The sequence below is a fragment of the Protopterus annectens genome, chromosome 5.part0, assembly GCF_019279795.1.
Source record: "Protopterus annectens isolate FY-2018-M chromosome 5.part0, PAN1.0, whole genome shotgun sequence".
Taxonomy (NCBI): domain Eukaryota; kingdom Metazoa; phylum Chordata; order Ceratodontiformes; family Protopteridae; genus Protopterus; species Protopterus annectens.
The window spans coordinates 1,462,087,855-1,462,100,687 of NC_056735.1; the positions used below are offsets into that span (position 1 = coordinate 1,462,087,855).

A 12,833-nucleotide genomic window follows, 5' to 3' on the forward strand; every position below is an offset into this window, starting at 1 on the left:
CTTTTCTTTGGCCACTAACCTGGCAAATAAAATGAAGATGAACGGACTTGTTCAGGGATGATTCAAAAACCACTTAAGGAGGAAGTGTGAACTGAAAGCTTTGTGAAATATTAAATATAGTTTCCTACAAGAGGGCCTGCATCCTTCAGATTTTGCAAGACAAGATGAATGCCACCTGGCACACCTCTTGTATCAGAGGCAACATGGGATATATGCAAATTCCCTTCAAGGATATCAGGTGTTTCAACTAAATGGCAATTCTGAATGTCCATGACTTTTTTTTTTTTTTTACTTTATCAAAGTAAAGTTTTTAAAGCAAGTTTTTTATATTTTAGGGTGTAGATGCTCTAATGTTTATGGCTATCAGGTGGGTATGACAACCCTGTGTTTCCAAATATCAGCCAAACATTTCTTTTAGAGTCTATATCATATGAGCGAATCGCACAAATTGCGAACGCACATAATATCGAAAGTACAGGACCTCAAACTACCTATTGTGGGGGGCTGTGCCCCCCCCCGCTAAATATATATTCCAACTCTGAGATCGCACTACAGTGAGGAAAGGGCAAATATCCCATTCTTCACTGTACTGCAATCTCAGAAAAAGCACTTTACGATATTATGAGCATTCGCAATTTGTGTGATTCACTCATATGATATAGACCCTTCCTCTTATGCTGTGCTGATGATGCCATAAGAAGGCAGTAACATGGATGTCCACAGCTAGAGGGGTTTGGCTTTATTGGCCTGAAATTGTCCATAAACAGATGTACAAGTAAAGAAAAAGTCATGGACATTCAGAATTGCCATTTAGCTGAAATACCCGCTATCCTTATCGGATAATTTGCACATATCCCATGTTGCCTCAAATACCACAGGTTTAAGGTATCATAGAGGAGGGATCAAGGAAAAATAGCTTACTGCATTTAGTTGAGGATGCAGAACAGGTCAGCTTGACTTGCCCCAGTAGTGAAAAATCATGTTCAGTGCTGAGTGAATTAAGGACCACTCATTAAGTATCATCAAAAAGTGACTGGGTTTGTTAGCAAGCATGATGACCTATCCCAGTATATGCACTGCAATGAGAAAGGAATGCCTTCACTCAGCCCACTCCCATAACCTCAAGGCCTCCTGACAAAAGGGGCACCCTGGGGAAGAAGGTCATGAAGTGTTTGCGATTTATAGTAGAACAGTATTCATCTTGAGGATAATAATGTATAAGGAAGCCTTCTGACCTGATTACATCCCTTGGTTCATATGCCTTTAACAATGTCTCCTTCACCCCAGTACAGAAGTGTACATAGTAACAGCGAAACTGGAAAGAAACTGACCAACAGTGCAGCTCACAGACAGAGATTGTGTCACAGCCACCTGAAAGGTGCGGACAGCATGCCTAAGAAATTGGAATGGGATTACACAAAGGAATTGACATCAGTAACCACTTTACTTTTAACATCCATTGAAGTACCCATCATATGGTATTTGGAGAAGAGAACCAGAAGCATGAAGGCTGCCATCAGCTCCAACAATCTGAGAAATGAGACCAGTAAAGCTACTGGAAGAGCCAGTAAAAAGCTGATTGAAAGAGAAAAATCTGTCGGATGGGAAGCTGGCTAAACAGGTCATCGAGTTCAGGTGGCAAACACAAGTGGAAAAGAACTGATAAGCTCTACAGCCAAGTATGTTTTTTGTTTTCAGAAAATGAAAACATGATGCATGTGTCAGAGGCCTAGGTTTGAAAAAATACCTAATCTGGATTGGCAGATAGAATCACTGATCCACCACGGAAAATCTTTGATATTAGATCTGACTTTTAAAACATCACAGGTGGGTAATGAATGCTACCCTCAATCACCACTATTTTTATATGAATAGCCACACATGGCTGCTGCATACCTCAAAGCTAGAGCAACATCAAGGCCTGTACCACTATGCATTAACACATGATGGGCACCCCCACAGAGAAAAAAGTTTTATATGTTAACACCAACAATTTGAACGCATTGAGCTACATAAAAAGTAAGGCAAAATATTTGAAGCATCTGTGTTGGCTTGATGCGGCAAACTTCTCTTTGTATAATAATTAAAAATGTCTACTGCTTGAGTAAAGTAAACAAATTCCAAAGTAAGAAAGGAGGACTGCTTAGATATGCTGCAGCTGCAGTAGCTGTTTCCGTGAGCTCTTCTGACAAGAGTCGATGTTTTCAAATAACACACATTTTAATATTACTGATACTACTTTGTGCTTTGCACATATGTACTAGTGGAGCTTTATCACTCTACTTACTACACTTTCTGTACTGCTTACTTACTTCACAGGTGCCCCCCAACCAATCAAAAAAGGGGAGGATTACAACTATAGTGGGATAAACCAGCAACTAAAATTCATAACAAAATAACATGTGGCACATATACAAGTATAAATAATCATATCTTCTTCCTGCTTCTCAGCTTCCTTCATCTACATAAAAATCACAAGTCCACTTTACCAAGAAAGCTGGACAGAGTAATATCACCACTACTGAACCAAAGAACAGCTCACCTCCACAGTGAGTCTAACAACCTGAAATCTGAAGAAGCGTAGTCCTTCTACGCGAAAGCGCTCATTTTTGGTTCCTCAATAAAAGATGTTTTTATGCTACTAACGGAGGTATTTGTCTGTGGTGATTCCTTCTGTATCTGCTGCCAACCTGTTATACTGCCTGTTTTTCAAATTCAGACTCAAGAATGGAGTTAAGTTTTTAGCATTAAATTATATGCATTGCTAATCAGTTTCATTGCAAGTGCCAAGAATCTGCTCCCCCAATATACGCACACACTTACAAATGGAATAAAATCATAGTATGCTAACACTTAATGGTAAAGATCCAATTAAAACAGGCAGCAGTCCAAAACTATAGTGACAAAAAACATGAAATTATATAACCATATCTAGAAACATAATGACATAATGCAGGGAAAAAGGCATATTGTGGCAGCAATCCAAACTGTAGTGACAAGAAACATGAAATCATATAAACCATACCAACACACACTGCAGGGAAAAGGCACACTGCATAGAGTAATTAGTCATACCATTGCTGGTTTTCCTGGCATCCCAGGGGCAATCTGTCTGCAACTAACACAGTGTGGCATTTCTTACTTATACAGAATTAAAAGTTCATTGCTTTGAATTGTGATATGGTCATTTAAACTACAGCACCATTCAGCTGGAAGTTTAGATTGTAAGGCAGGTGTAAGACTCCTACATCCATACTATGGAAGCTTACAGTGAACACCTTTTATTTCACATTATGGCTTTATTATGAATGCAGAATCAAAGACCCTCCATGGTGGACTGACAACTGTGATGAATCACAAGCAGTAAATTCATTAGGGTCCAACTTCAGACAGAGTAAAGTCAAAAAGCCAACTATCAGAAGACTTATTTCTGAAGTATAGGCAGAGCAATAAAGGAGGTCTAACATCACTACCAAGACGTATTGCCTGATGAAGGTGTGAAAAAGATGACCAAGTGGCTGAAACAGGTATTTTTTTTCAAGCAAGCCCAGAAGCAGCTGTGACAGTAGCAGAATGGCTTTAACCTGAAGCATTTCCCAGTGGTTGGTGAGATGCTTCATAACAAAATTAATGCAGTTGGGAAACCCACTTGGAAAATATATCACTGCCAGCCCTTAACTCTCCAGAGTAAAGGAGATGAAATCTGCTCAAACTTCTTCAAGTCATATACTCACCTCTAAGATGGTGTTGCATCCCCAGACAGTGAAAAATCATTCTTTTCTTTGTCCACTACCCTGGCAAATAAAATGAAGATGAGCGGACTTGTTCAGGGATGATTCAAAAACCACTTAAGGAGGAAGTGTGAACTGAAAGCTTTGTGAAATATTAAATATAGTTTCCTACAAGAGGGCCTGCATCCTTCAGATTTTGCAAGACAAGATGAATGCCACCTGGCACACCTCTTGTATCCAGAGGCAACATGGGATATATGCAAATTCCCTTCAAGGATATCAGGTGTTTCAACTAAATGGCAATTCTGAATGTCCATGACTTTTTTTTTTTTTTTACTTTATCAAAGTAAAGTTTTTAAACAAGTTTTTATATTTTAGGGTGTAGATGCTCTAATGTTTATGGCTATCAGGTGGGTATGACAACCCTGTGTTTCCAAATATCAGCCAAACATTTCTTTTAGAGTCTATATCATATGAAGCGAATCGCACAAATTATGACACATAATATCAGTACAGGACCTCAAACTACCTATTGTGGGGGGCTGTGCCCCCCCCCCCCCGCTAAATATATATTCCAACTCGGTGATCGCCCTACAGTGTGGAAAGGGCAAATATCCCATTCTTCACTGTACTGCAATCTCAGAAAAAGCACTACGATATTATGAGCATTCGCAATTTGTGTGATTCACTCATATGATATAGACCCTTCCTCTTATGCTGTGCTGATGATGCCATAAGAAGGCAGTAACATGGATGTCCACAGCTAGAGGGGTTTGGCTTTATTGGCCTGAAATTGTCCATAAACAGATGTACAAGTAAAGAAAAAGTCATGGACATTCAAATTGCCATTTAGCTGAAATACCCGCTATCCTTATCGGATAATTTGCACATATCCCATGTTGCCTCAAATACCACAGGTTTAAGGTATCATAGAGGAGGGATCAAGGAAAAATAGCTTCCTGCATTTAGTTGAGGATGCAGAACAGGTCAGCTTGACTTGCCCCAGTAGTGAAAAAATCATGTTCAGTGCTGAGTGAATTAAGGACCACTCATTAAGTATCATCAAAAAGTGACTGGGTTTGTTAGCAAGCATGATGACCTATCCCAGTATATGCACTGCAATGAGAAAGGAATGCCTTCACTCAGCCCACTCCCATAACCTCAAGGCCTCCTGACAAAGGGGCACCCTGGGGAAGAAGGTCATGAAGTGTTTGCGATTTATAGTAGAACAGTATTCATCTTGAGGATAATAATGTATAAGGAAGCCTTCTGACCTGATTACATCCCTTGGTTCATATGCCTTTAACAATGTCTCCTTCACCCCAGTACAGAAGTGTACATAGTAACAGCGAAACTGGAAAAGAAACTGACCAACAGTGCAGCTCACAGACAGAGATTGTGTCACAGCCACCTGAAAGGTCGGACAGCATGCCTAAGAAATTGGAATGGGATTACACAAAGGAATTGACATCAGTAACCACTTTACTTTTAACATCCATTGAAGTACCCATCATATGGTATTTGGAGAAGAGAACCAGAAGCATGAAGGCTGCCATCAGCTCCAACAATCTGAGAAATGAGACCAGTAAAGCTACTGGAAGAGCCAGTAAAAAGCTGATTGAAAGAGAAAAATCTGACGGATGGGAAGCTGGCTAAACAGGTCATCGAGTTCAGGTGGCAAACACAAGTGGAAAAGAACTGATAAGCTCTACAGCCAAGTATGTTTTTTGTTTTCAGAAAATGAAAACATGATGCATGTGTCAGAGGCCTAGGTTTGAAAAATACCTAATCTGGATTGGCAGATAGAATCACTGATCCACCACGGAAAATCTTTGATATTAGATCTGACTTTTAAAACATCACAGGTGGGTAATGAATGCTACCCTCAATCACCACTATTTTTATATGAATAGCCACACATGGCTGCTGCATACCTCAAAGCTAGAGCAACATCAAGGCCTGTACCACTATGCATTAACACATGATGGGCACCCCCACAGAGAAAAAAGTTTTATATGTTAACACCAACAATTTGAACGCATTGAGCTACATAATAAGTAAGGCAAAATATTTGAAGCATCTGTGTTGGCTTGATGCGGCAAACTTCTCTTTGTATAATAATTAAAAATGTCTACTGCTTGAGTAAAGTAAACAAATTCCAAAGTAAGAAAGGAGGACTGCTTAGATATGCTGCAGCTGCAGTAGCTGTTTCCGTGAGCTCTTCTGACAAGAGTCGATGTTTTCAAATAACACACATTTTAATATTACTGATACTACTTTGTGCTTTGCACATATGTACTAGTGGAGCTTTATCACTCTACTTACTACACTTTCTGTACTGCTTACTTACTTCACAGGTGCCCCCCAACCAATCAAAAAGGGGAGGATTACAACTATAGTGGGATAAACCAGCAACTAAAATTCATAACAAAATAACATGTGGCACATATACAAGTATAAATAATCATATCTTCTTCCTGCTTCTCAGCTTCCTTCATCTACATAAAAATCACAAGTCCACTTTACCAAGAAAGCTGGACAGAGTAATATCACCACTACTGAACCAAAGAACAGCTCACCTCCACAGTGGGTCTAACAACCTGAAATCTGAAGAAGCGTAGTCCTTCTCAAAAGCTCATTTTGGTTCCTCAATAAAAGATGTTTTTATGCTACTAACGGAGGTATTTGTCTGTGGTGATTCCTTCTGTATCTGCTGCCAACCTGTTATACTGCCTGTTTTTCAAATTCAGACTCAAGAATGGAGTTAAGTTTTTAGCATTAAATTATATGCATTGCTAATCAGTTTCATTGCAAGTGCCAAGAATCTGCTCCCCCAATATACGCACACACTTACAAATGGAATAAAATCATAGTATGCTAACACTTAATGGTAAAGATCCAATTAAAACAGGCAGCAGTCCAAAACTATAGTGACAAAAAACATGAAATTATATAACCATATCTAGAAACATAATGACATAATGCAGGGAAAAAGGCATATTGTGGCAGCAATCCAAACTGTAGTGACAAGAAACATGAAATCATATAAACCATACCAACACACACTGCAGGGAAAAGGCACACTGCATAGAGTAATTAGTCATACCATTGCTGGTTTTCCTGGCATCCCAGGGGCAATCTGTCTGCAACTAACACAGTGTGGCATTTCTTACTTATACAGAATTAAAAGTTCATTGCTTTGAATTGTGATATGGTCATTTAAACTACAGCACCATTCAGCTGGAAGTTTAGATTGTAAGGCAGGTGTAAGACTCCTACATCCATACTATGGAAGCTTACAGTGAACACCTTTTATTTCACATTATGGCTTTATTAAAAAAAACTGTATACCTTTCCCATTCCGATTTCCTGGTAACCTAGGTAACCAGCAGGAAGATTAGCTGCTACAGGAATATGCTGCTCACTTGTTACCACCCTGCCATCCTTTAACAATGGAAGCCAGCAATAACCCACTGCAAAGAAAGCATGGAGATATTCTTGAGACTTTACAGACAGAGTATAATACATGCTTAGCTATACAGTATCTGCAACAAACAAAACAAAACAAAAATCAAACAGATTTTGTCTAAAAAAGACTGAAAGGAAAAAATAGTCAGCATTACAACTCTCCAGATGTATTACTGAATGAGAAAAAAGACTGAATAGAGCAATTGACTGGGATAACAGCAGGCCTACCACAAATCGTACATCATGACTTGTGCAGCCTGTCGGCTCATGCTCTTATTCTACAATTAAACACATCTAGAGTTGCCTTATGGCAATTATAATAAACAGGAAACCAGACTCCAACTGTGATCTGGAGATTAACAAAACAAAAAAAATCTAAACAGTATCATCTACATGCTGCCCAGATTATTTAAAAAACATGGAACAGATTCAGCTGTTTAGCATGGCACTTTCCTGAAGGAAAAAAAGATGTGATAACTACATTAACTTCTCTGAAACATGCTGCAGTTACATTCAAGCTAACATGCTGTAAAACAATCATTGTTATTTTACTTTATTTTACAACAGTTTTACACCTAATAAGTAGGCTGATTTGAAGATTTGTTTCAGCTACAACCTGGACCAGAGTAAGATTAAATGTATAAAATAAATTCCTATAACTCTTTTGCAAATATTTTGTTTTGTAAAGTGATCCGTATACTCAAAACATATACAATTCAGCACAGTTGCAATATTTTAATAATAGCTGCATATTTACAACAATTGCAGAATTGAAGAGGTATGGGGTATTAAGAACAGGGAAAGAGGAGGATAGAATCCTAAATATAAGAAGGATGCAGATCAGGGAAGGGGGTATGTGACAGGGTATAGCAGTGAGCAACTAAAGAAAATCTGGGTATTATCAAAGCATTTGCAGTTAATAGAGGTAGTTAGAGGATAGTCAATTTGTCTGAAGAAAGAGATCATTTTTTATGTTGCTATGCAGGGATTTAAAAAAAAAACAAGTCTGAATATTATGAAAGCTTGCTCTGTATCAGACAGAATGAATGGTGGTTTTCTAATGGAAACCAAACAGATCTTAGACAGTGCTAGTGAATGGCAAAGGGCAGTTTGATGGCAAGAGGTGGACACAAATTAAAGTATACAAGTTTGTGTGGCATGCCTGCGAACAGAAATGCAATACACTCAGTAACAGGCCAAATGCCTGCACAAAGTAGAATTGTACAGTAGTGTGCTTGTCACCTGGAGTGACAATCTACATATTTATGACCATTATAGCATTAATATGCAAAGAGATTCAGGTTAACAAATGGCAATGCATTAACAAGTTCTGATAAGAGCATATTCTTGAATTTTTTTAACCCATAAAGTCGAGTAGATTCAACACTTTATATGCTGAATTTCTGAGATGACAACACTTGCAGGAATGTCAATCTGCTTGTAAAAGTAACAGAAGGATTCAGGAAAGTATTCCACTATCTGCATCAGTCAACAAACAAAGTAGATGTCAGCAATTTCCAACAATAGAAGTTTCTGAGTAGCAGCTAAAATCGAATTTGCTTTAGCAAACCAATCATCTGTCATTGAACCAGGCACAGATTTTTGTGAATTCATTCTGAAGAAAAGTACTGAGGACATTACAACTAGCAGAACTTTCCAGTAATAAGAAGTCATCTGCAACAGGAGTAGATTAGATGAAAGGCAGAGAGATAACAAGGGAGATTTATGAAGATGGATAACAGAACTGGACCCAAAACTGATCCTCTCAAGCATGACAAAATTTAAAGTTGTAGTGGAACAAGCAGAGCTAAATTAGAATGAAAAGTAACACAGCCAAGAGGGGAAGACTGTGTTGAAAAGATGAGGGAGTAAACAACTGTGGTCTATGCTGTCAAAGTCTATTTTAACATCTACAGATCTGACTCCTGTGTAGAGAAACTTTCTCATAAGACAGAAGTGAAAATTCTCTCGTTTACACATCAGGACATAGTAGTGTGTGGACAGAAATATGGGAGTACTTACTGTAAGAATGTCATTGTGGTGGTTTTAATTACCACTGTAGTGCTAAAATCCTCAATGTCAATTATGGCAGATAATGCCAAAGCTCTGCAGCATTCAGCTCTGATTTCTTCTATAAAGATATGGTTATCTGAGCCAATGGTTCTCTCCTTTCATAACTCACAAGTGTTTATCGGGATTCTGTCTACACCAAATCCTGACTAACATTTAAACAAAGCATTAGAAGTAGATTACTGTGGTGTGTGAACCCAGTTCTTAGCAGTTAACTCATAGAATTAATAAAGATGGTTATGGCTATGAGTTGCTTATGAACTCTGTCTTCAAGTTCTGCATTCGATTCTTTCAGTCTCTACATGCAAACTCTGTAACTCTGAGGAAGTTACTTAACTAACAGTACTCTCAAGTTGCCAATGGAGATAGGCATGTGTCTATTGGAATTATCATTACCAACCAAATGCCATACAACAAAATAAAACAAACAGACCTGGCACTACTGTTACATCCCATTACCATCACCATCACCATTACATTAGTGAACACAAATGTTTGGCAGTATTCCTGTTGGAATGCCAGATAAGCTGTACATGCCTCATGGTATGTGTACACATGCTGCATCATACTACCTACCAACTAAGCCCCAAATATCTAATTGCACCCATCTTTCTGGCACATGATTCATTTCCAACGAATTACACTGTCAAACACAAATCTGGTTAAAGATGCAAAAAAAATTTTAACAGCTTCAACAAAAGTAATATGAAACTGCAAAATATCTTGGAGGGAGATAAAAGGGCAGAATAATCAAATGAAGGGGTGATGCAAGGATCATAAAAGCTAAAACACAGAAGGCTAAAAAATGCTTGCTTAACTGTCTGCACAAAAAAAAAAACATAATACCATGAAGTCCTCCTCAATAAGAAGCTACAAAGCCACCAAGCAGTTAGTGGCAGCAAGGGGATGAATACTGTCCTCTGCAGTAATGTGCAGAAAAGCTGCTCTCCTTATCCTCATGGTGTAAGCACCTATAAGGCTTTCATTATGTCATCTTTGGTGATACCTTTGACTAGGCATTTTAATACTGGTGTAGGATGTCTATGGTGTTGGTAAAGTGCCATTTATACCATGCTAGATGTCTCAGCACCAGTGCCACTTGTGGGCCAGCATCCAACAGTGGTCTGTGTTATCAAGGCTGATGACTATTCAGAGTCTCCCAACTTCTGTCTGATGTTATGCAATATTTGACACTGTGGCATATATGTTGGGCACAGACTAGATGGATAACTCACCAGCTTAAGCAATCCGCATTCAGCAATCTGTGCAACAGTCATGCCTTGGCCATTGCAGTGCTCCTTTTCTTTTCGAGTAGCAACACCACACCACCAACAACACAGCAACAAATGTTGCTATTTTTTTTGTATACTACACACATGGCCAATGATGCACAGCATGGTATACTTTTTCCACCTCCATGATACTGTACAGGTTTTGCACTAATTATGTTGCTCCCATGAACACAGGTGTGTGTGTGTGTGTGTGTGTGTGTAGACTGAGATATCACTGTTGCTGTCACAGATCTAGCTCCTATGCTCTCTGCAGTAGTTGTCATGGATGTCTAACAGTACTACATATTGGCGAAATGGCATTACAGCGAATGCCGTTTTGCCAACACATATAGACCGAAATCTGAAAATAGCGAAGGCTCAGGTCAGTAATTTTTTCCCAAGGAAAAAAATTGCTTGGCCTGAGCTATGACATTGCCCTTTATCCCACTGTAGTGTGATCTCGAAGTTGGTATATTTAGTTAGGGGATGGGTGTGGGAGGGCAAAGCCCCCCCCCCACTTAGTTAAGTTTGAAATTGTGTGTATGTGCTTTTGGTGCTAGCGATTTCTCTCCCAGAGAAAGAAATAGCTGTTTTGAACATTCTCAATTTAGTGCGGTCAGTGTTTACTTGTTGCTGAAGAGGCATTTGATGTAATGCCTCTTCAAGCTTTTAATATTGACCCACATATGCATTCTGCAGTTATTTTGTTAATGTCAGCTTCTGCGATCATCTCTCAGTGACCAGTGTCATTTTCTGGTACGTCTCCACAGCTGGGGATGTGTGCAAGTATGATGTGCACCTTCTTGTTGTCTTGCCTGTGTAGCTCATGCTGTGTTCCTGCTGCTTCCTTGCTGCACTCTTGTGTGTGGCTTGTGTTCACTGGCAGTGTACATCTTTTTAACTACTGGATACCCCAAATTTGAAATTACCAAAAAACACAGTAACAGGCACCACCAAGAGGCTGACAAAATACCAATTCAGGCGATAGTTCGAAAGGAACAGCCGTTTATTCAGTCACATAAACGCGACACTCCCCACACAGCGTTTTCATCAAACAAGACTTCATCAGATGTACAACTGAATCACAAGCTGTTGTACTCCTTATATACTCCCATAATCCCTTAAATAAATTAGTAATTAATTGTTTAATGAGTTAATAAAAAAAACTGTTTAAAACACTGTAAATCCAACCCCAGAGTGACTAAAACTTTTAAAATTCCTATACAAATACTAATACAATAACTAATACACTAATGTATTTATGTATGTAAATGTGTGTATAAAATTACATTAGTACACTAATTGAATATATATAAAAATACATAAAAGTAAATATATGTATATAAATACATTATAAAATTCTTTCAAATGTAAGAATGTAAATAATATCTATGTACTTCTATTCATAAAAATCACACTTGTGTAAATACATAAAATACAAAATAATACATGCTATACAGTAAAATCAAAATGCAATAATTAAAATGCATTGCAACATTGCCGTAAAGTGCTAGGAAACCCACCCACTGTTACAATTTTGCAGCCCTCATCCTAAGTATAGGGGCAATGGATAAATATTCATTAAGCCCCGGTGTCCTGTTTGCCTCTAATAGGAGTTGTCAGTATAACTCTCTTACCTCAATCCTAGTCTCCCAAGGGCCCCCCTGATATCCTGATCAACCTTCTCAAGGACAAAAAAGCCCCATTTGGCCTGTGTACATGATAGAGTGTGTTTATAAAGTGCATTGTTGTTATCTTGTGTTCTTATAGCATTAAGGTGCTCATAAATTCTTTTTAATTTACGTGTAGTTTTTCCAACATAAAATGTTGCACACTGTTTACACAGAGCTAAGTAAATCACACCCTCACTGCAGCAGTTGGAAAAGCTATCGCCCTTGACCATGTAACCCCTGTCCAGAATAAACACAGATTCCTGATTTAAAATAAATGGACACTGGGCACGTGAACCACACTTCTATGTGCCAAGTCTTTTTCTAGGGACTGGTTTGTGATTTCTTTCCAAAAGTTCCTTCAGGTTCCTTCCTTTCTTGTAGGTGAACCTTAAAGGCATTTTAAACAACACTTCCAGTTCGGAATAGCAACCAAACTTGTTCCAATGCTTGGAAATAATGTCCCTAATATTAGGGGTGTCCTGATAATAAAACATGACAAAATTTCCCCTAAAAGTCCCTTCCCCTTGAACATATGTGTGGTTCTGTGTAACATTTGAGTCCATCAAAGAACTCTGCTCATTGTGCGTGTCCACCCTATCACCACCTAAAATAGGGTTAAA

The 12,833-nt window shown here is 38.5% G+C and overlaps 1 protein-coding gene across 10 annotated transcripts in view; it reads right to left on the minus strand.

Annotated features, from left to right (window-relative positions):
* DOCK9 (dedicator of cytokinesis 9) overlaps positions 1-12,833 on the minus strand; it is a 2,508,686-nt gene that overhangs the window by 772,392 nt on the left and 1,723,461 nt on the right. For all 10 annotated transcript variants that reach the window (XM_044071294.1, XM_044071300.1, XM_044071298.1 and 7 more), the window contains exon 21: positions 7,083-7,204. In XM_044071294.1, the coding sequence (XP_043927229.1) occupies positions 7,083-7,204 (122 nt within the window). The remainder of the gene's footprint in view (positions 1-7,082; positions 7,205-12,833) is intronic.